At 33.5% G+C, this 22,084-nt stretch overlaps 3 protein-coding genes across 5 annotated transcripts; 2 read left to right on the top strand and 1 right to left on the bottom strand.

The window, feature by feature from the left end:
- LOC144848682 (tumor necrosis factor alpha-induced protein 3-like) lies at nucleotides 1-7,935 on the top strand. Its single transcript, XM_078705520.1, has 6 exons — nucleotides 1-118; nucleotides 982-1,337; nucleotides 1,819-2,015; nucleotides 2,416-4,441; nucleotides 4,667-4,723; nucleotides 5,317-7,935. Exons 2-6 carry the CDS (start codon nucleotides 1,001-1,003, stop codon nucleotides 5,733-5,735), a joined length of 3,036 nt encoding a protein of 1,011 aa, XP_078561646.1. The 5' UTR covers nucleotides 1-118; nucleotides 982-1,000; the 3' UTR covers nucleotides 5,736-7,935.
- A 1,580-nt stretch (nucleotides 7,936-9,515) lies between these two features.
- Nucleotides 9,516-14,366, bottom strand: LOC144848683 (uncharacterized). 2 transcript variants are annotated; one of them, XM_078705522.1, is made up of 8 exons: nucleotides 14,253-14,366; nucleotides 13,622-13,846; nucleotides 13,321-13,485; nucleotides 11,826-11,879; nucleotides 11,506-11,550; nucleotides 11,246-11,272; nucleotides 10,310-10,900; nucleotides 9,516-10,182 (listed from the first exon to the last, which is right to left on the bottom strand). In XM_078705522.1, the coding sequence occupies exons 2-8, from the start codon at nucleotides 13,837-13,839 to the stop codon at nucleotides 10,152-10,154; spliced, it is 1,131 nt and encodes a 376-aa protein (XP_078561648.1). In that variant the 5' UTR covers nucleotides 13,840-13,846; nucleotides 14,253-14,366; the 3' UTR covers nucleotides 9,516-10,151. The 2 variants fall into 2 exon arrangements, with proteins under 2 accessions (XP_078561648.1, XP_078561647.1); XM_078705521.1 differs by lacking the exon at nucleotides 14,253-14,366 and having other exon boundaries at nucleotides 13,622-13,852.
- A 284-nt stretch (nucleotides 14,367-14,650) lies between these two features.
- LOC144847605 (serine/arginine-rich splicing factor 7-like) lies at nucleotides 14,651-20,766 on the top strand. 2 transcript variants are annotated; one of them, XM_078704049.1, is made up of 5 exons: nucleotides 14,651-14,769; nucleotides 17,347-17,585; nucleotides 17,830-18,003; nucleotides 19,416-19,517; nucleotides 20,316-20,766. In XM_078704049.1, exons 2-5 carry the CDS (start codon nucleotides 17,359-17,361, stop codon nucleotides 20,383-20,385), a joined length of 573 nt encoding a protein of 190 aa, XP_078560175.1. In that variant the 5' UTR covers nucleotides 14,651-14,769; nucleotides 17,347-17,358; the 3' UTR covers nucleotides 20,386-20,766. The 2 variants fall into 2 exon arrangements, with proteins under 2 accessions (XP_078560175.1, XP_078560176.1); XM_078704050.1 differs by lacking the exons at nucleotides 19,416-19,517; nucleotides 20,316-20,766 and adding an exon at nucleotides 18,574-19,034.
- The last annotated feature ends 1,318 nt before the right edge of the window (nucleotides 20,767-22,084 follow it).

Genomic DNA, 22,084 nt, shown 5'->3' on the forward strand with positions numbered 1-22,084 from the left:
ATTTTGTCAAACTAAAATTAGGGTTTTTAAGCGTCATTTGAAATAACTGTAGTCAAAGGAGGATGTGATTCGTTTTTACCTATATTTAAAATTGCTGAATATACAGTATATTATTTGTGTAAGTTTATTATTGTGTTATTTTTTGTGACCATTCTTTACTCGATTAGCTAGCTAGGCCCAAAATCTTGGCAACGACACAGAGTAGTCTTTGTTGACTACGCAGTATCGAAGCCTTTTTTGTATGTCACGAATATAAATGGTGGATGTGGCAGTTTGATTAGGCGGAAGTATTTGCATATTAAATGTACTTTGACCTCAGGAAAGTTTCAGATCCTTCCTGATCATGAGTCAATCATTACATTACATAAGTAACTTTATATTTACATTTCATAATACACACAACCATATTTCACATAATACTGTACGGAAAATAAACAAATATTATTTATTTTATAGATCATTTTTTTTTTGGAAATTAGTACTGCGTTATTTTTAGTAACGCAGTATTGAGCCAAATGAAAGAATAAATACAATTCTACCTTCAACTTCCTACCAGTATGAAATATTATTACCTCTAATACTGTAGGTTACAGCATTTTATGTAACATTACCAGTAGTAAAATCTAGATATATTTAACAAATTTTAAAAATAGTAGACTGAACTCAAGGCCAGATCGAAAGTAGTGCTAGACTGAAACATTGCTTGAAATAATTTTATAATTTAAAATAATTTTATTCGTATTTGTATATTTTCTATAATTATAAAACAAATTGACAAAATTAAAGTAAGCCATTCAAATGCCTAGAATACGTGGACATTTAGTAAAATATATTATTTTACTTTAAATCATAAATTCTTATTCATTCATTACATTTTACAGTTTATATTCTCAGCCCACCGTTGTTTATGCAGCCAGGTAAGAAAATAAAAACCTGTAGATGATCTTGATCATGTGCAATTGTTGTCTTTTTTTATTACAGGTTCGAGAACAATTCCAGGATGGCTCCAAATGAGAATGGAAAGCAACGTCATGGCAGTCTCGCATCAGGATTGCCACAACGTATAGCGGACAGTGATCAGGCCGTCAAAGAAAAGATCCGACAGAAGGTAAAGAGCGATATTTTCGTGAATCCAGAACTGTTGAAGCCAATGTTGTTCTTCAACATGTCCATGTTTTCCTTCCTGCTACCTGAGCATTGGGGGTTTCAGCCAGCAGACTTCATGAACAGCCTTTATATGAGTCTTTTAGATCTCAACATAATGAAGGCGTTTGAGACCAAGAGAATCATCAATTGGAACGACAATTGCACAAAACTCTACCCTTTGAAAACTACAGGTTTGTGATTTCCACTTATTTATTAAAATAATATTTTTACTATTTTTGTATAATTTTAATGCTAATAAATATAATGCTACAAAAGAAGTCATAAACAAAAAAAAAACAAATAATGAAAATGAAGATGAAAAAGGAAAATACAGTCAACTGGCCATTTTTTACGTTTATGAAATTTGTTAAAAATTAGGTGTGTGGGATAATACTCAAGCATAGGATTACATTCTTGAAATAATTTGGATCCTATTCCTGGTTTAATTAAATTTGTTTTGTAATTTGTGTATGGGTCCTCTGGGAGAACAGTTTTTTTTACTGAAGAGGTCACTTAGTATAAAGAACAAACAAATAGATAAATAAATAAATATTAATAGGAGTGCAATGATTTTTTTTGTTGGATCAACAAAAAACACTCTTCAGTATTCGGTGATATTCTTTGAAAGCAAAATTCTTGTTTAACCATCATTTTGTTATATCAAATTTGAAGGTGATGGCAACTGCTTGTTGCATGCCATCTCTCTCTTCCTGTGGGGAATTGAGGATCTTGATCTACAGATGCGTAGAGTACTCTATCAAGAAATATTCAAAGACAACGGAGTTAAGAAATATAAACAAAGATGGCAACTTAAAAGAACAGCGTTTGATGAATCGTTACCGTCGGGTGGCTTGCGTTACGACACCATGGTTAGTTGTACGCTCATATTCAGTGGCGTCATGGCTACCATCTGCTAGTAGAACAATATATTACCTTAACCTGCTACATATATCAACTTTATTTATAACAACCCTTGTGTGTCATACAGTAAAGCTCTGTCTAACAGTATCAGACTGTGATGTGATGTGCCCAAATATGGTAGTCATATAACATCATGTCCATGTTTTTTGTCACATAAAGACAAGGGGACAGAGCTTTAGACATGAATAAAATTGCACAAAACCAAAGCAGAGCAAAATGTATTATTTTTATAATACTTTACCATAGAAACACCTTGTACATTTATCAATTTTACAAGTAAAAACTGGATTTTAATACCAAATTTCAATATAATTTAATTTTTTAAACATATTTTTTTTATGAATCTAGAACTGGGATGATGAATGGAAGTTAGTCATTCGTAATTCATCACCAGAACCAAATCCAGAGGGCCAACATATGTTACCGTTTCACTCGCTGGAAGAAATCCACATATTTATTATGGCAAATATTCTGAGAAGACCGATTATTGTTCTGGCTGACACAATGTTTCGGGATCACAGAGGGCAGTCTCTCCAGCCACAGAACGTTACTGGAATATACCTACCAGTACTTTCAAAAAGCAAAGATTGTTGTACTTTACCAATTATTCTAGGTTACCATGGAAACCACTTTGTACCGTTAGTGGGTAAAAAGCTACTACCAGATGAACATTTAGAAATGGCTTTACCACTTTGTACTAAAGATATTGAAGCCTTTCCGGTACACTTTCTACTTCCGGACGAAGAAGCAACAAAGTTTAGTCTGTTAGAATCATATTTGAGTCAGAAAGCACTACCACAATCTGGGATTGCTGACACAATGGTTGCTATACAAGTAACCATACTCGGTGACAAACAGTTTAGTGAATCGATTAATATTATGGAAACGTACTTCAGGTTAGCAGAAAGGAATTACCGAACAGGATCAATGTTCACTTCACCAAAGAAAGTAGAAACAAGAACTGAATCTGGAAAAGCAGGCGTCAAGATTTGTTGCATGTGTAATAAGAGTCCAGCTGATGGTGAAAATGATGTTTGCAAAGAGTGCCTAGTGACCACTTGTACGAGTTTTCATCCTTCTGCCTCAGCTCCGCCAGTGAGTATGCCAATTGACAGATTCAATGATATGACATTGGCAGAAAATAGAGGAAATGATCCTCATGAGTCAGTATATAGAGGACAACTACCATCCGCGTCAAATTTTGACAATAATGCTCAACTTGGTGCCTACTCTATTTGCGTTGACAAGCCTTGCAAAACTCCTGGATGCCAATTTTACTGTTCATCAAAACTACCTGGTGATTACTGTCACACCTGTGGCTTCAACGCACCAATGGGACAGCAGCATAGCTCAATGGGACAGCGGCATAGCTCAATTGAGAAATGCAGAACAACTGGCTGTTCTAATCTAGCTAATTTTGACAGACAAGGTCTTTGTGATCTCTGCTCTGAAACACAACAATTTAAGAAGCCAAGTCGTCCACAAGTAGTTGGATATGATCTACCTTCTCCGCCACTACCGACAGCCTCTGGATTCCCATCTTCATACAAGGAAAGGTCAAATGCTCCGATTGACCCAAGTGGTTTAGATAGCATGCAGATCTTACAATCATCTACTGGAACTAAGAAATGCCTTGAACCAACTTGCAAACTAACCGGTCAGGAAGCCTTTCAGGGTTTCTGCCAGAGATGCTATCATAAAAATATTGATATAAAGAAACGTGATGAGAGTGTTCCACAACAGAGGATACTAACTAGTACTCTGAAGCAAGGATCAATGGTACCAATGTACCCGGTTGTTAGCAGCGTGGAAGAGTGCAGAACGGAGAATTGTAACTTGTTTGGTACCAAAGAACAAAATGGTTATTGCACCAAATGTTTGGGAGACGTGTTGATGAAAGAAAGTAATAAATGTAAAAACCACTGGTGTGGTGGACAAACCATTCACGACGGCTACTGCAAAGAATGCTTTGAGCATACACCACGACTAGGGGGAGAAAGACTAGGGGGAGAAAACCTGTCTTCTAACGTCACTTGTGGTCAGGCAATTTCTTTACCAAATCTTTGCATAACTAATGGATGCCAAGGTGTCATTGTAACGCTAGGTGATGGAAAACACTGTCACGGCTGTCACAAAGAAAAAAATGACACTGTTCAACCGATGATGAAGTGCGTCTATCCAAGATGTGATGAAATGACGCCCAGAGATCAACCAATATGTATAAATTGTCAGGACATCTTAGATGCTAACAGGCCAAAAGATGTCAAAGCTACAGAAACACCAGCGCCCTCTACAGCCTTAAAACTGGCATGCAGTGAGTGTCGTAATAGCTTTGCAGGAAGTGATGGCATTTGCAACAAATGTAGAGCTTATAGTAAGTTATCATTTTTACTAAAATTCAAAATTATGTTTTGTTTTCCTTATTTTTGTAATTCACGAAAATGGAGGTAACTGACAATTACCAGCTGCACAACGAAATATATTTATACTGAAGAAGAAGAACAAAAAAAAAGTACTTCAAAAGAGTCTTTCTATGTACAGCATTATTTATATACAGTGTTTAAAAAAACTAAACTATAAATCTTATATTTGTTTACAGAAAAGAATGGTGGACATGCCATTGAAGAAGGTAGGCCTACTCATTGCAAGAGTCCAGGTATGTTGGATTGTTGGCTAAACTCTCCTAAGTTTACAGGTCCTATTTTACCAATGTTCACAATTAGAAGGCCACATCTGACACCATATTATTATTTACCATTTATGTTAGACAGGTATAAAAGACTGCCTAATGATAGATATATTACACTAAATACTAATAGTATTGTTTATTGTCATTGATCCCTCACTTCACATGTCTTTCCTAATACGCCTTATAGAGCGTGGCATACACATTAATGTTACCAACACTAAATAGTAGACATATATTAATTATAAAAAATGATAATGTGCAGTTTTCATAACACTTAATTAGGCTTTTGAAAGATTTTATAACCTGTGATTGTTCATTTTTGTAATTTTCCACTGAAGTAAGATAAAGATTGAATATACTGTACATATATGTTTATTGAGAAAGAAATAGGTGCTGCATAGACAGGATCATGTATAAAAATAAAACAGACAAAGTTCTTGTTTCTGCTTCAAAATAAAATATTTATTGTACAATAAAATATTACAGTACAATAAATAACAAGAACTTTGTCTGTTTTATGTTATTAATGTATGTATATATATATATATAATGTCTTGCAGGATGTGATATGTTTGGGACGGCAGAGCATGATTGGTTATGTTCCAAATGCTACGCTAATAAACCAGCAAAACGTGAAAGCCATTCAGCTCCAATCAATTCTTGCGTGGCAAAAGACGAACCGTATAAACCGAGAAAATGCGTTAACGACTGCGGAGGATGGGCCAACGTTCAAGTTCTCAACGGCTTGTGTAATGATTGTTATCAGTTGTACAAGACTGATAGACCAGGTAGAGGCTCACCAATGCCCGGGAGGGTACCGCAGTCCGCAAGAATAGTAAACGATCCGCAAGGATATCAAGCTGAACCAAGGAATCGCAATCGTACGGACGGAAAATGCTTCAATCCAAAATGCACGAATCGTGGAAATCCCAAGTCACATGGCTTCTGTAATTCTTGCTCAAAAAAGTTACAAGTGTGAAAGAGGCTGCAAGTTGATGTGCACTGAACCATGAAGTCAGAAGGTTTAGGATTCCTCCTTAGAAGACTCGGCCGGTTGGAATCCCTGTGGATGATGTAATCCAACTGATAGTGGGGTGCTGTATGCATGCTGATAGCCTCAGCTGAATCAAGCATCAGATGAATCAAGGTTGAGAGTTTGGATGACTATCATAATATACATGTTCTTACGTTTTTCATTGATGAAATAATTATAAACAATTACTTAATCATATGATAAGATGCACAATTCAATACAAGATTTCTACCCTTTCTACTAATATAAAAGATGTAGGCATAGTGTCCCCCAAAACACGAAAAATGAAGATTAATAAAATCACACTTTGAATAGTTTAATCACTTCTTTTGAAAAATAAAGGGGAAAAAAGTTTTCACCCATAAAGAAATAACCAAAACCCCATTGGCTGGCTGCTAATTTGCTTTAAATTACAGTTTTTCATGTAAATAAAATAATTTTTTTTTTTTAAATCCAATTCATTTTAAGTGAATAACTAGTATGTGCCATTACAACGGCACATTTAAAAGAAACAATACATATTCAGAGTTTACCACTGCTCCTCCTGTGATAGATATTGTAATAGCTCCCTCCTCTTCTGATTTTAACTGAGCTTTGTTGATTGTTTGGTTTGATGTGTTTTTATTGTAATTTCCTAACAGTCTACATTACACTTTTGTTTTGTAATATAGGTATGCCTATATCTTTCTTTACTTAGTGCAATGAATCACTCAGAATTATGTAGTTGTATCAGGGAAGAGTGAAATGTCACTCTTCCCTGGTTGCATTGATTATTATTATTATTATTATTATTATTATTATTAATATTATATAATTCTTTTATTATTTGTAGAAGGCACCACATATCAAATTTTGACATGTCGGTAAATTATAACATAACATAACAGAAATATTTACGAAATAAGAAAAACATTTATAATTAAAATAAAGTTAAGTGAGAGGTCGAAGAGGCCTACACAAAATCGACTCAATTTAAAATAGTTTATTAATTTTAACATTATTACCAATTAACAGTGATACTGTAGTATGATATTGTTTATTATTATTATTATTATTAATATTTTATTATTATTATTATTGTATTCTCTATTATATATTAAATAGATTTAAATGTATTGTAATACAATTTACTAGGCGTACTTAAAATATTAATACAGGTAATTAATATTATCATTAAGGTCTGTGTAACAAACGTCATACAACATTATTTGATATAAGATTTTGTTTCAAATGGTTGATAAATAAAGATACAGTACTCAACATTGCCATTCAACTAAATGATGGTACATATTATTTCATACAAAAAGAAATAGGCCTAACAAGTTTCTTTGGAATCATAATATTTTTGGAAAAACGAAAATTATTAGTTTTGAATTTTTAAAAATTATTACTTATTCTCCTTTACTAGTTATAGGTGTTTTGACTATTGTACTAAGTCTTATTTGAATTTATTTAAATGAGCTTATTTAAATCAGTGTTAGACATGTTGTGTAGTCTAGTTGCACACGCTATTGTTCAATTTTGCCATGTACGCAATGTATTCCATTTTGCAGGCATAAAGGACACATTTAACTGGGAATAACGCTTAGGACTCCCAAAGACCGTCTATTGGTGAGTTTATTCATTTGTGTAGATATTATATTAATTATTGAAACATTTCCTTTGATGTTTATATCAGAATCAAAATTATTCTGTATAAGAAGCCGGGTATCAGGCCTACTATCTATATACAGTACTGTATATTTTTTCAATATGGATGAAAACGTATTTTAAGTGGTATTCGGTTGTTCTTTTATAAAATTAGCTTTTATTAAATTAGCTTTTATTTTATTCTAATATTTAGCACGATTGCAAGACTAAATAGGGCCTACAATTTAAAAATTATAAGAAGATTTCGAACATTCGTTTATAAATTGTTGTTGCTGATCGTTTCTAGTTATGCAAGTGTTGCATAATAAGAAATGGTATTGAGCAACCCAGTTTATCATAATGTTTAAGAAAGTATCGTTTTAGAGGCCTAGTATTAAGTAGGTGTAAATGGGCTCTTAATAAACAAAATGTAATGTATTTGATATGTTATGTTTTTAAACGTTAACGTTAACGCCAGAATTTTTATAGTGCCGTAATAAATTTCAGTTTAAATTTATCGTTATGTTTAGTCCATCAAACGGTGTGTTCTAACAATACCAATATCCTAATTCTCAATATGGAAGTCATCAAATATTCGGTAAAGTAAACACTATCATATAACGGGTTATCAATAATGAACTAATTTACCAACACGAAATCAAATATAACGGAATTATCTACTAAACGGCATTTAAACATTTTTTTTTATAAAATCCCAAATCATTTTCATTCATCGGGCCGGCCCGTGTTCATCCATCAAATAACATTAACGGAATTGTCTATTTTTGGGTGAAGCACACATTTTCTTCTGTCACTCTTGTCCAGGTTGCCGTGTCAAGTAGGCCTATTTGGTGATTTCATCAAATAATTCTTCATTATTAATTTTGATAGCAACGAATTATTAATTAGCCCTAATTAAATTTCTACACGTAAATACTAAGGCTTAATCATGGAGGTAATGAGCTAATAGAAACTAAACCGGTGGTAGTCTGATTAGCTGGCAATTCAAACGGTTATTGACACTGTATTTCTACTCCTCCTATAAAATAATAATTTAGCCTTTTTAATTTACTGTGTCTAAATACATTGCACATTAAATAGCAATTATTGCAACATGATTATCATTATTGCGACAGTGCAACCAAAGTGCACAGCATTACACGCTAAGTAGTCTCTAAGTATCTAGGTACTTCTTTAAACAAATTCCCGCTGATGATCAATTTAGTTTCCAATACACTCCTGTGTGTAGGCCTACTTAATTTTGATGAGATTTTAAACGGATAAAAAACAAATAAATTCAACAACCAAAAACAAAGCGCATTAAACTTAAATAGAGTCCAATTCAGTTCATGATTATATCCTCAATTCTTTTTCAATAACGTCTGCTCCTTCTTCCCATGATTAGTGTCCTTGGCATTTTACGGGGTTTTTTTTGCAATGCTAAATGTTTTGTTCCCTTTAAATGTTATAACTTTCTGAATTTTCAAATCTTAATAGGCCTATTTTTATATATCTTTGTATTTTGTTGTAAACTAATCTAAAAAATATGCCGCAATTTAGTTGAATTCGTATAATAATTAATTATATATTTAAATCAGGTTTTTAATAGAATAATTAAATATTTTATGCATGCACGAGACATCACAATTTACATAGCGCCCTCTATTTGGTTATACTGTACTCCAGTTCATACCACTATCTTTGTTCATACCACGCTATTCATGAATATTCATAAGATTATAGTGAGGAATAAATAATAAAAAATAGCCATCTTGTAATTCTGTTACATAGTAAAGGTTTGCTACATAGGCAATGTGAAAGCATCACTTTTTTTGTCACAAAAGTTTGATAGTGTAGTCATATCCATCGCTACTCTATTTGGGCACATCACAATTTTTTTTGTCGAACTAGTTTGATAGTGTAGTCATATCCATCGCTACTCTATTTGGGCACATCACAATTTTTGTTGTCAAACTAGTTTGATAGTGTAGTCATATCCATCGCTACTCTATTTGGGCACATCACAATTTTTGTTGTCAAACTAGTTTGATAGTGTAGATAGAGCTTAAGGTACAGCTTAGAAAACAAAAACTAGTGTTTAATAATCTTCACCAAAGAACGTTTATTAATTATCCTCCAGTAAAGTCTAAAACCAACAAAAATGAACATTTATTCCAACAATTATTGAAAGTTGACTATTAACGAAAGTTAAAATTAAATACATGCTACGTAATAGGCAGTTAAAATAGTAGAATTACATTAAAATATAGCCTGACATTTGTGTACTGTTATGTATTAGATTATGCATTGTGAGGTCAATAACGTTTTCAACATTAGACAGCGAAGAATTCTAAGATCATGATTAAGTCAGTTAGAAATTAAATTACCCAATTCTGATTGTTTAAAAAGTTGAATTATGTTCTGGTTATGGAATTTTTAAAAAGTTGCCTATAAAAAAAAATCTTAAATTTATGTGGAATCTATTAATTTTATACCTAAAAAAAACATATGTACAAAAACAGGTCAATACACAGATGACCTGAACACAATATTCAAACCAGTATGCATGTTTATTTTTTGATGTGAAATATTTTACCATTTTATTTATTTCACCATCTAGACTTACTTGCTTATTTTACTTTACCATATCTAGATTGTATATAGTATTAGTATAGTGTATTTGTATCATTTACAGACCGTTAGCTATTGTGCTAAAAATTTAAAACCGTGTTTTTATTCATCGTCACTACCAGATCTTGAGGGACTGAAATGAAGAAGAAAACAAAAGTTAAATAACTTTTTACAATATAATTTATTTAATTAAATTCGCACAAATTAACTCCCAGAAATTTAGACTGTCTCTTTTCATATTTCTTTTCCTAGATACTTACTTTTCTCTCATTGGTGACCTACTGGCACTCTTCATTTGCCTCGGCGGGCTGACAGACATCCTAGGTGACGACGCTCCGTTAACAGAACGTGGCGATCTTGACTGCTGTCGTTCTTGACTTCTAGAATGAGCACGTTCTACACTTCTTGATCGATCTTTGCTTTTTGATCGTGAACGAGCCTTCTCTTCATTTCTATGACCGGAACGATGCCGTTCCCTGCTGTGTGAACGCGACCTGTTTCGGTGCGAGCCTGATCTATCTCTTCTAGTTCCTTTAGACCCGGATCTATCTCTTTCCTTACTTCTTGAGCCTTCTCTCCCTTTGCTTTTAGATCTTGATCTATCCTTTTCCCTGCTCTTTGATCGAGAGCGTTCTTTATCTTTGCTTTTCGATCGCGACCGTTCCCTACCACTTTCAGAGTGAGTACGTCGTCTTTCCGTGCTTTTTGATCGTGAACCGCCTCTTTCCTTCGACTTTGATCGATCTTTTCGTTCCTTATCTTTGCTCCTAGAGCGTGATCTGTCTTTTCTTGGGCTTCGTGATCTAGCACGTTTTGGACTTCTTGATCTTCTTGGTCTTGGTGATCGAGATCTACAAAATGTTCAAATATTGTGTATATAAATATATATGTTGTTGCACTGATGAAGGGCTAGTTTTGCCAGAAAACTCTGCTAATTTTTTCTGACTGTTTTGTTTATCTTATTTTGTATCTCCATTGAGATCCAGCCACTGATACCCACAGCATTGTCATTTTTTCAGTGCTTATTTTATTTGTATCTACATTGAGATCCAGCCACTGATACCCACAGCATTGTCATTTTTTCAGTGTTTATTTTATTTGTAATTTGCCTTTGGATTTATATTTTGTCAATACTATTTAAATTATTATTTCTGTTTACTCATGTTGTAAAAAAGATTACTTTTAAAGACACTTACCTTCTTTGATTCCTTGTATACGATGACCTGAAATCAGAAAAGTTAACGCATGTCAAATTTATAAAAAAAATTCCAAATATAAAACAGACAAAAATATTATATATTGTTAAAGTATCGTATAACTCAAAAAGTCAGATAAACGACAATCAAGTAAGCTAATACTTTGTTTAATGTACGCCAATGAACACAAAGAAAGATGCTTTTAGAAAACAAACATTTTACAAGTATTGGCAAAAAAAATGAATGACTCATTCAATTACCTTTGGGGTGAACGACTTCGGCTTCTCTTACTGTAGCGTCTTCGTCTAAAACAAGAAAATCAGCCGAAGAAAAAGTTAATTCCATTTGATGTTAAAATACTTCTTATTACAAATGAAAATTGATTCATATATTATGGCTACTTAAATAGAAATGCATGTTAAAGTATTGTATAACTCAAAAGTCCAGTAAACAACAATTGAGAAAGCTAATACTTTGTTTAATGTATGCCGACAGAAACAACCAAAATGTTTTTTGAAACCAAACATCTTCTTACAAGTATCGGCAATAAATGATGCTTACACGTTAGATAAACACTCACCCTTTGCTTCGGCTTCGTGAACGTCTTTTTGGCGACCGAGATCGCGAACGAGAACTGGAAAAATAAACAGATCCACAACATGGTAATATACAAGATTAATTAACTTTCTCCTGAAAATTAATGTGCACATCCTATGTTATAAATTTTGGTACAGTAATCCAATTTTGTTTTGGGAAAATTATCTTTAATTATCTGCAACAAAATAGGTAGATTTTTAACTTGATATTATAGGAATTCAAAAAATGGCAATCAAATTTATTCGTTAAACCCCCATCACACACCTCATTGGGTTTTCTTCTTACTTACCACCCATTATACCCATTTTTTTCAGTATTATCTACTTAGCAACCAATAACCATCTCAGGTCGTCCACAACCAATCCACTTTAAGCGAGGTCACAGGTGATTGCACATGCTCTCTCTACCACCAATAACAACCACTAACAAAACCTAGTAGGACACCACCAGTTGTCCAGTAGGACACCACCAGTTGTCCACCGTGGAACAATCCTACACCATCAGTAGGACACTGCCGACACCACGGAAGAATCATACACCATTTACGACCTTTAACCCCATAACAAGACCACTTTGTCCACCAATACACGCAGCCTGACGATGGGTGTATAGAAATGTCATAATAAAATCACGGGCATGTTGTTACACGAATTTTACAATTTTTTTTACATGCAACTATATTTTGTACTTTTTTAAAAATTTCAGCACTTAAAAGATTGGGCAACTTGCCAAGAAATAAAGTTTAACCCAAAGGGTTGTCTTAAAAATTAATTTCCGTATATCCTCTGGTATAATCCCACTTTGGGTCTAATCCCACCCCCCTACTTTGGTACTTCTTTCCTCAGGAGGGGGAAAAATAAGGAGTCAACCGCCCAACTAGACTCGTCACTAAATCACTTTATTCATCAAGATATAAAGATTTTTTTCCCAGCTGCATTTGTTACTTTCTAAAACCCCTTTCTAAGTAAATGTATTTAGAAAATAATATGTAAAAAATAAATAAAATAATAAGTTGATATTTAAAGATGGACTTAATTGAATAATTTGTACTGAAGAACGAACCTTAATTTTTTTTTAAATGCTTCTCTGAATTATCTTAAAATAATGTATTGTCGTTTATGTTATTTTACAGAAATGTAGTTAAAAATTTATCTGTAGGTAAAAAATGTCTTCTTTCTAATATAAAAATGGTCAACTAAAGATGAATAAACTTCTAAAAGTCTAACAATAATGTACTTTAAACATGCTTATTTGTGTAAGTTCATAATAAAGCTGTGCATTGCAATTCATTTAATCAGACGCATTCATTATTATATATTAATTATGTTCATTATTGGTTGTATATTTATTATGTTACTCTGTATTTTGCTGTATTATATTTGGAAATAAATATTATTATTAACCTGGTGCAGGCCCACTTCATAAGTTCTTTTACCTGTATTTACAAGCTTTAGGGTTAAACTCTATCAAATACCAACCTGCTATATCTCCTATAGCCACGAGTAAACATGTAACAATCGCGTGCAAAGTGACCTCTATCTCCGCATTGGTAACACCGCATACTCGGGTCATACCCACGTCGGAAGCGTCCACGAGTACGAGGCCTGGCCAGTGAACAAGATATGCGATTTCCACGTACAGTTCTAAAATAAAGATATAATTAAAATATAACAATCTATTAAGTTTTAAGTGATGGAAATTTGAACTTTTTTTTTATCACACTACTCATAATAGTAGCAACTGAATTCTTTCTTAAACAATGTCTTCAGTCCTCTTTACCTGCCATTCATCTCTCTAATAGCATCTTCTGCATCGCGTTTCTTTTCAAAAACAATAAACGCAAAACAAGGTGGATTTCGGGCAACCCAAACTTCATTTATATGACCAAATTTCTCAAAGGCTTTTTCCAGTTCCCTGCTTGATACGTCAAGACCCAAGTCACCAACATACACTCTGGCTCCTTCGTCGTCATCTTCACTGTCACTGTAACGTCCCATTATTAACCTAAAATAAAATGTAACACAATAAATAACAATGAATTAAATACAAAAAGGCACACATACAAATTTAAAAACTTAAAAGGACGTTATAGTAAGCTATCCTATAATGTATAGAATACAGGTAGCTTTCCCTAGCTTGGACTCTTCTATAAGTAGAAAGTCACCTCAGTACAGTATTATATCCAGCCTAGGCCTACCTAGTGGCTTTTTTAGGCTACCTGAGCTAGGCCTCGAGTCCTCCTGCTCTGACCCATCTCATCTGAACCAACATTTTTATTATCAAAATCAGTTTATAAAATATCCAACTAACTACACTAATAATATATACATCAGATACTACACATTTATAAGTTTTTTGTTATATTATCAACTATTTAATTCGGCTCTGAAATGCAATCTTTTGAGCTTACAAAAAATTAAAATGCTGTCTCTGCGGTGCCTGGCGTGGAAAAGATCTGGGCCCAAAAAGAAATGATTCGCTTCAGCAAGCTGGCGTCCTTTTTGTGGTGGTTTCTGGTTGGTCGATTGCCACAGGTATCAATCACGTGTGTGCTGATATAAGTACACGTTTAAAATTTAATTTAAAAATCGTTCAAAGAACAAATATACAAATTTCAGTTTAAACAATAATGTGTCTTTAAAAACTTAAGAAATTAAATTTTATAATAATAATAATTGATTAGTAGTAGTCTTTAATCAAGAAGACGTGTAAAAATGAAAGAAATACTTTTATTTGTGAATGCTTCTTGAAGCCAACTTGATGGTTTAAATCAATCAGTAGGCTGGACGTCGATGATATGCGCATCAAAGGAGACGCGCGACGCTTTTTTTCCACACCGTGCACCGTGTAGTAACAACTCGACTCATTTTGCATTTCGAGCCTCGACGATACATGCTCTGTTTTTGATTTGAGAAAGTCGGAAAACGGTAGGGAAACATAATTTCTATGAAACGTAATATAAGGTATAATTAGTAACTATTTAACATAGAGAAATAAATTTTGATAAATAATAAGCATATAGTATATATACATTATTGTTGTTTAATTTGATTGCTTTACTCCCTCTTTTCTTTCCCTTCAGTTTGTTAGCTATGCCTAGCCTATATAGCTGGGCCTCCTACTACTACTACTAGGCTAGGCCTACACCAACGGTTCAAGAACAAGATGGATGGATGGGGACCGCATTTTTTTGCGGTTATCCCAAGCCATTTAATCCTCGTGTTGTATTTTTTTGCGTCTTATCTGTGTTGGTCCATGGTTTGTCTACCCCTACTGTGTTGCTCTTGTACTTGGTTTCAGATTAATCTTACTTTAGGCCCAGGATTCTTTGTTGAAATTTTTTGATTCAAATAAAAAAACTAGTTTTTTCTAATCTTAGCTTTACAACTGACTGCTGCTAGCTATATGACAACTTGGTCATACATGTCTTCGTCCGGTACAGTTTTATGATAGAAAATGATACTCACTGAGTACTTGAACTTATAATTAAATATATATTTCTATTTCCAGAAGCTAGTTAAAATATTGTTAAACTTTTCAAACTCGTCGATCATCGGCTTCAACGCCACAAAACATCACTTCTCACAGAGGGTGGTCTTCAGTTTCGGAATAAACCTAATCTGTATTTGTGACAATTAACTAATTTCGATTTAAAAATTATATATAAAACGTAAAATTAAATATTAAAATAAGGCCGCTGGAAATACATTACATGGTTCTCGTCAGCGCCCGCTCGCGATTTTAGGCCCCGCACCCAAAAAGTTCATCTTTGTGTATTTGTTAAGAAAAAACAGGGGTAAATATGGGAAAAGTACAAATTTTGTTATATTTTCATGAAAATCCGACTCGCCTCCCGTCGATTGTGAACGCTCAAACCATTGTGTATGTGATCGCACGATTTCGCAACATAAAGTGTGTATATTAATCGTCGCGGACCGCCATCAATCCATATTTTGAGCCTCATTGTGAAACCAAGTATTCTAGTCCGGACGGTGAGCGTGTGTTAGTCATATCCATACCTTGCATCAGAACGAGGTCTACCGCGGTTTTTTTGGTCTGCTGCTCTCCCTCTCATACATTTCGCGATCGATCATCGTGCCTAGCTACCTCTCTGCCTATGCCATTATTGCATTCAAGGTTTATTTCACTTAATTAAAATACTGTGATGAAAGATGAACGTTGACAAAAATCCCTCACCAATTTTTTGATAAGTGCTGACCCAAAAATGGTTGCAAGTAACGATGACTGATCAAACACAACGACTCTCAGTCAGTCTCCATACTAACCGTCAAAGTTTTTTTTTATTAAAAAATAGTATTTGTTCAATAGAGCTAAACAATTTGATGAAGGAGGTGGATGTGACGCCAGGCATGGAGTTTATTACTCCATGGTAAAACTAACAATTAATTTTCCTTGGTCTAATTTTGATGCACTATTTACTTTTATTAAGGTTAGACCAAACACTATCAGTATTGTGGGCAAATTTGACCCTAATAATCTCATGGCATGAAGTGGTGGGTGTACAGGTGTATTTAAAAGATACAAAAACAAACCATGTCCTGTATATTGACGTACAACAATTGTAATAGCAACAGGCTCTATTCATATGTAGTGGTCAGGTTAATTAAAATCTTTTTCATTTTATCAAATCTTAATCTTCTTATGAACGAATCTGGAAGTTCTTTGAGTAAACAAAAGACAAATTGAACAAAGAAAGGTGTAATAATAATAGGCTCTGGATAAGGTAGCCTTGTACTGTACTTTAACCTAAAATCCCGTATTATTACCCTTTTTTTTGTTATCATAAAGTTGTTCTGGTGCCAAGTTTAGTAACAATCATTATACTGTTCCAGTTATGGAAATGTTTCCTTATTTCTTTAGTAGTTACTGTACCTTTTATAGAGTAATGAAAGGATATTTCCAGTATTACACGCTTACTTATTTAACGCCGTTCCGCCGAATAGTCTTTCTTTTCCACCTTGGCCTCTCTGTTTACTTCTGCTGTGAAGTTTCTTCGAAGTTTTCTGTCAGATGTTATGTTCTTTATTTTCTGTAGGTCCGTTGCAGTTTTGAATTTTGTCGTTAGTGTGGTAGTTGGATCTGATATTAATATAAGTGCTTTCAAGTTCAATGTTATTGGTAAAGTGCACACTGGTCTCCCTCTGGATTTGGTCATGTTAATGTTACTGACATGGCCGTAGCCATCATGAGGCAAATTTTCACTACCCACCCCAATTCCCCAGCAGAGATTGTCATTGAATAATTATATTTAAAGTATCTTTACCTCTTCTGTTTTTAACCTCTCGTCTATGGCCTTGACTGAAATATATTTGTAGTGTGTTTGTTTATACTGTATTATTACAAGCTTACCAACTGTATTATTATTATCAGATTGTTAGTACTTGAATTTGCCCACCCCACAATTTCCAAATTGGGAAAGGCATCAAGGAAATGAAATATTATTCTACAATTTGAGGTAAAAAGTAAATGATTTATCTTTTCAGAAATTGAAAACAATGTCGTCGGATACTAGAGGACATTTCAGAGATCATGGCCCGTTGGGATGCAAGGTGTATGTAGGAGATGTGGGACCCGGTGCAGCCAGGCATGACCTGGAGGACGTATTTGGCTATTACGGACCTTTGAAGAATGTTTGGGTCGCTCGAAACCCACCTGGTTTTGCTTTTATTGAATTTGAAGATCCTCGTGATGCGGAGGATGCCGTGCGTGGTATGGATGGCAGGTAATTCATTTTTTACAAACTAAATTGTTTTGTCAACAAAAGGTTCCGATTTCTTTTTACATCTAAGTCCACAGCGCTCTGATCTTCATGAAATGTTGTATTATATATTTCTGAACATTGGGACAGCCAAAAGTTGTCTTAGAAAGTTGATGCTAAACACAATCTGACAGAATCATCGATAGTTACAGTACTTGCGCACCACTTGTTGTACAGTTTAAATACCCAGCACATGTTTTTTTTATAGAAATATTTGTGGACGAAGAGTGAGAGTTGAAATGTCAACCGGCGAAACAAGGCGCTCAAGAAGAAGTGGGCCACCTCGACGCTCCGCACATGGCGAACGGTGTTACGAATGTGGCAAAATTGGTCACTTCGCAAGGGATTGTCGCCCTCGTCAGCATCAGAGACGTCGTTCAAGGTCAAGGTCTTTTTCTTATTAATAAGAAACAATAAATTGAAATTCTTTTAAAATATATTTATTCAAGATTTTGTAAAACTAACATTCCATGCAGTATCCGTAAATTGTTAAGTTTTTGCAATTTACTGTTTTATGCAGTTTGTCTAAATGATAACAACAGTAATCTACTCTATGAAAGCCAAATACCCTTGGACTAAGATAGCCCTTGGACTAAGATAGCCCCCCGGTACATATGATTCCCTAAACAAAGTTACTGTTGGACTTGCTGCTGACTCTGGTTTCGGGGTTTGAGTATTATATTCGGACTGATTCTGTTGTAATAAATTTTAACAAAAGTTGTAAATATTTTGATAATATTTAATATATTTATAAGTAGGGAAATTAGTGATTAATAACTTATTTAATCAAGAATAATTTATTTGTTTTATAAATAAATGATACATTTTTTAATGAGGATGATATATTAATTTTTTTTTTCCATCAATGTACATTAAAAAATGTAAAAACAGAATACATAATATACAACTAAGATCAGTATCAAAATGAACTGCTTGTGACCTCGTTTTTCAGGTGTAATACGATCAGCTCGGCTCACACACCCTTCCCATCTAGCCTCTTTCACCAGAATGCGATTATGAACAGTTCATCTAGCCATTCTCTAGCCTCTTTCACCAGAATGCGATATGAACGGGTTATCTAGCCATTCTCTAGCCTCTTTCACCAGAATGTCATATTCTTAGCCTCTTCACATACTTGTGTGCGAGCTTGAAACTCCCACCCATGCCGCTCAATCGTGAAAGAGTACGGTCTTAAGATTACATCATTATTCCTTCGAGTACAACAGTATAAAACAACTAGATCGCCGTCTTAATTCATCGCTGCACATGTTGGCGCCCACCTAGATTTATCTCAGCTTATTAAATTGCGATGCATCGCGCGTCTGTTGCCGTCTGAGTTTCAGCCAGCTTCATATAATAATTCATCCCTCCCAGTCTACCAGACAACACGTCACATAGTCACATCACCTTATGCTTTTGTTTACAGCTAAGAGTAGGTATGGTAAAATGTTGAAAAAAGGCATTGTCTGGCCATTTTATGAACAACATTCTACATAATAATGTCATTTAAATGTCAAAGTTTTCGCATTTTAAGAAATTCATAAAAAGTAATAAATGTATACAGTTGGTGGTGGGACAAGTACTAGAGTTTTGTTTCCATTTTATAATATTTGGACAAAATACAGTGAATCATACAGTCAATATGCTACAATGTATTCCTAATTATTGGTATTAAACAAGAGGCCCATTTAAATGAGGTTGTATATAAGTTGAAATATAAGTGTATAGTAGTTATCGCATTATTCCCACAATTTGGCTTCAGGATAATAAACATTAATTTTTCTTATGATGTAGGTCTTTCTCTCCGAGACGATCATACTCCCCCAAACGTGGTTACAGTCGAAGTAGGAGTCGCAGTAGAAGCCGGTCACGATCACACGAAAATCGTCGTAAAAGGTAAAAAACAGTAATAAACACTATAGGCTTGTTTACTTCAAAGCACTTCTGATATATTTTAGGTTGTTTTTGTGAAAGATGTTATTGTTAATTTCCTGGTGGTATTTATGTTTTGTATAAAGATGTACAATGCTCTCTTAAATAAAGGAAATGAATGAATGAAACTGATATATAAATATATTTTTAAAATTAGGTCAAGGATTCTTGGTAAACCAAAACCATTTTGCTTTTTGGTTAACCAGTCTTTTGTTATGTATTTGTTCTTTTCTAACAAAGTAAACGAAATGAAAATCAATTGACTAACACATTATCATTTGTTATCATGTCAGCCTTACATGAATGTTAACAAAAGCCATTGATAGTTTAAGAGCCCATTTCTTGTATTGTACTAATCACCACATTCATGAGCCTCCTACATATTCAGTAACTCAACACAAAGCACAAAGAGCAATAAGATTGACATGTATTTTAATATAATTCCTAAAATCATTCATTCGACAATCTGAAAATATTATTTCCTTTAAACGTAAACTTGAAGAATTTATTTCCAGTTAGTATTGTTTGTACTGTGTATATACTTTTTTTATCTGTCAACGATTTTAACTTCTATATGAATTTTATATAATCATCGTAAATTTATAGGCCTATATTATGTCATTTGAATATTTAATATTTTATGTGTTGTACTGTATGTATGTTTTATCGAGGCCCTAAATGATGAACAGGATAGGCTACTCTCAGTAAAGATGGTAATAAATAAATAAACAACTTAACATGATATAAAACTTTCTTTTACAGCCGATCCAGTTCGTACTCGCGAGGCCGTGATAACTACCAACAAAGGAATGGGTCTACAGATCGTACCTAAGCGTTGCTGTACCCATTGAACTCAAACGTGGACAATAGTTGGAATGTTATCAATCGTTCTCAGCATTCGGGAATAAATATTAATCCTGAAAATTTTAATGAATCGTATACATAGATCAGAAATCTTTTCACTATTTTAGTATTTTGTCTTCAATTTCGCCGATTGATCTCGTTATTGTTTCTAGTTGCAGTCAAAAACCACATCCAATTTTTGTACATGTTTTTTTTTAATGTATGTCTGTGCTTTTTATTTAAACTTGGTTAAATTGGTTTTCGGATGTTATACTAGGCCTAATGCCGTTTGTGCTTATTGTCTGATAAACTTTGTGTATATTACTTCATTTCCAGTTTTAATAATAATAAATAAAACATCCTTTCGAAATATCGTGTGTGCTTTTTTTTGTGCTATTTTTAAAGTTAAAGATGTATTGTCCCCAAAAACATGAAAAATGAAGATTATTTAAATCAGACTTTGAAGAGATTATTTTGTGGTTTTAATAAAGTTAATCACTTCCGTAAAAAAAAAAACGGGGAAAAAATAATGATTTCACTTATAAAAGGACAAAATAAATGGCTAAATTCAACCAAAAACCTATTGGCTGGCAGCCAATTTCACTATAGTTTGCTTTAAAAGTTTTTTCAGGTAAATACATTTTTTTTTCATTCATTTTTTTGGTCAAAGGCGATAAATATTATGACATTAAAATGGCATGTTCAACAACAAAATGTTTTTCAGGGGACAATACATATTTAAATGATACAGGGAAATTGAAGAATGTATGTATATAGCATCTACAAATAATAACTATTAATTTGGAAGACCTATGCTCTATTACGTTTGCAGCTCCATGTGGCTGTTGCGATTTTTATTTAATACTAAACAGACACATTTCTACATACAGTACTGTAATTTATATGAATACGATATTAAATACAGAAATTATTATTTATTTAATACGATACATTTACAAAATTTTATTATTTACCAGGTTCAGTGCTAATGGTAATTTATTATTACCTAAGACTGAATCTGGTTGAAGAAGATAACAAAGATGGCGGTGGATAATTTGGGGTGTGGGTGGAATGGGTGTTGTTTTATTCTTAGTTCTATTGTTTTTGTATCGCTGGTTTGTTTTAAATTGTTTTGTAATTGTATTGTGTACTGGGCCTCTGGGAGAGGCTTACCCAGTATAAAGATATATGTCTGCAAGGAAAGTACAAAAGCAACAACAATTTATTGTCTCGGACTAAACTTGAAATTAAAGAAATCCGTTATTTTTATGATTAATAATTGTATTGCGAACCTAAATTATTTAAAAATTGATTATAAAGTCATTGCACTCTGATTTAATACAGTTATAAATAATTCAGTTATCGTATCGATCAGGAAGTTTTCTTCTATCAATGGAGTAAACAGTAAGCTATTTAAAAAACGTACTTTTTAAAATATTGAACTTTTGTGTGACCTTTTGAAAAACTGCTGGGAATTTGTTATATGTGAATGTACTATAACAATTTGCTATACACGCAATTCACGACACGTGTCGATGATTTATGTATTCAATAACTTCCATACATTTGGCGCCAAAAGTACACATTCCGGGATTAAACCTGGTATAGGCCTTGGATGTGAATAATAGACGACGTTCTGCAAACAGTATACCGTGAAGTTGACGCCCAATTTATACAAAAGGTTTTGA

This window comes from Antedon bifida, chromosome 7 (genome assembly GCF_963402885.1).
Source record: "Antedon bifida chromosome 7, ecAntBifi1.1, whole genome shotgun sequence".
NCBI classification, from domain to species: domain Eukaryota; kingdom Metazoa; phylum Echinodermata; class Crinoidea; order Comatulida; family Antedonidae; genus Antedon; species Antedon bifida.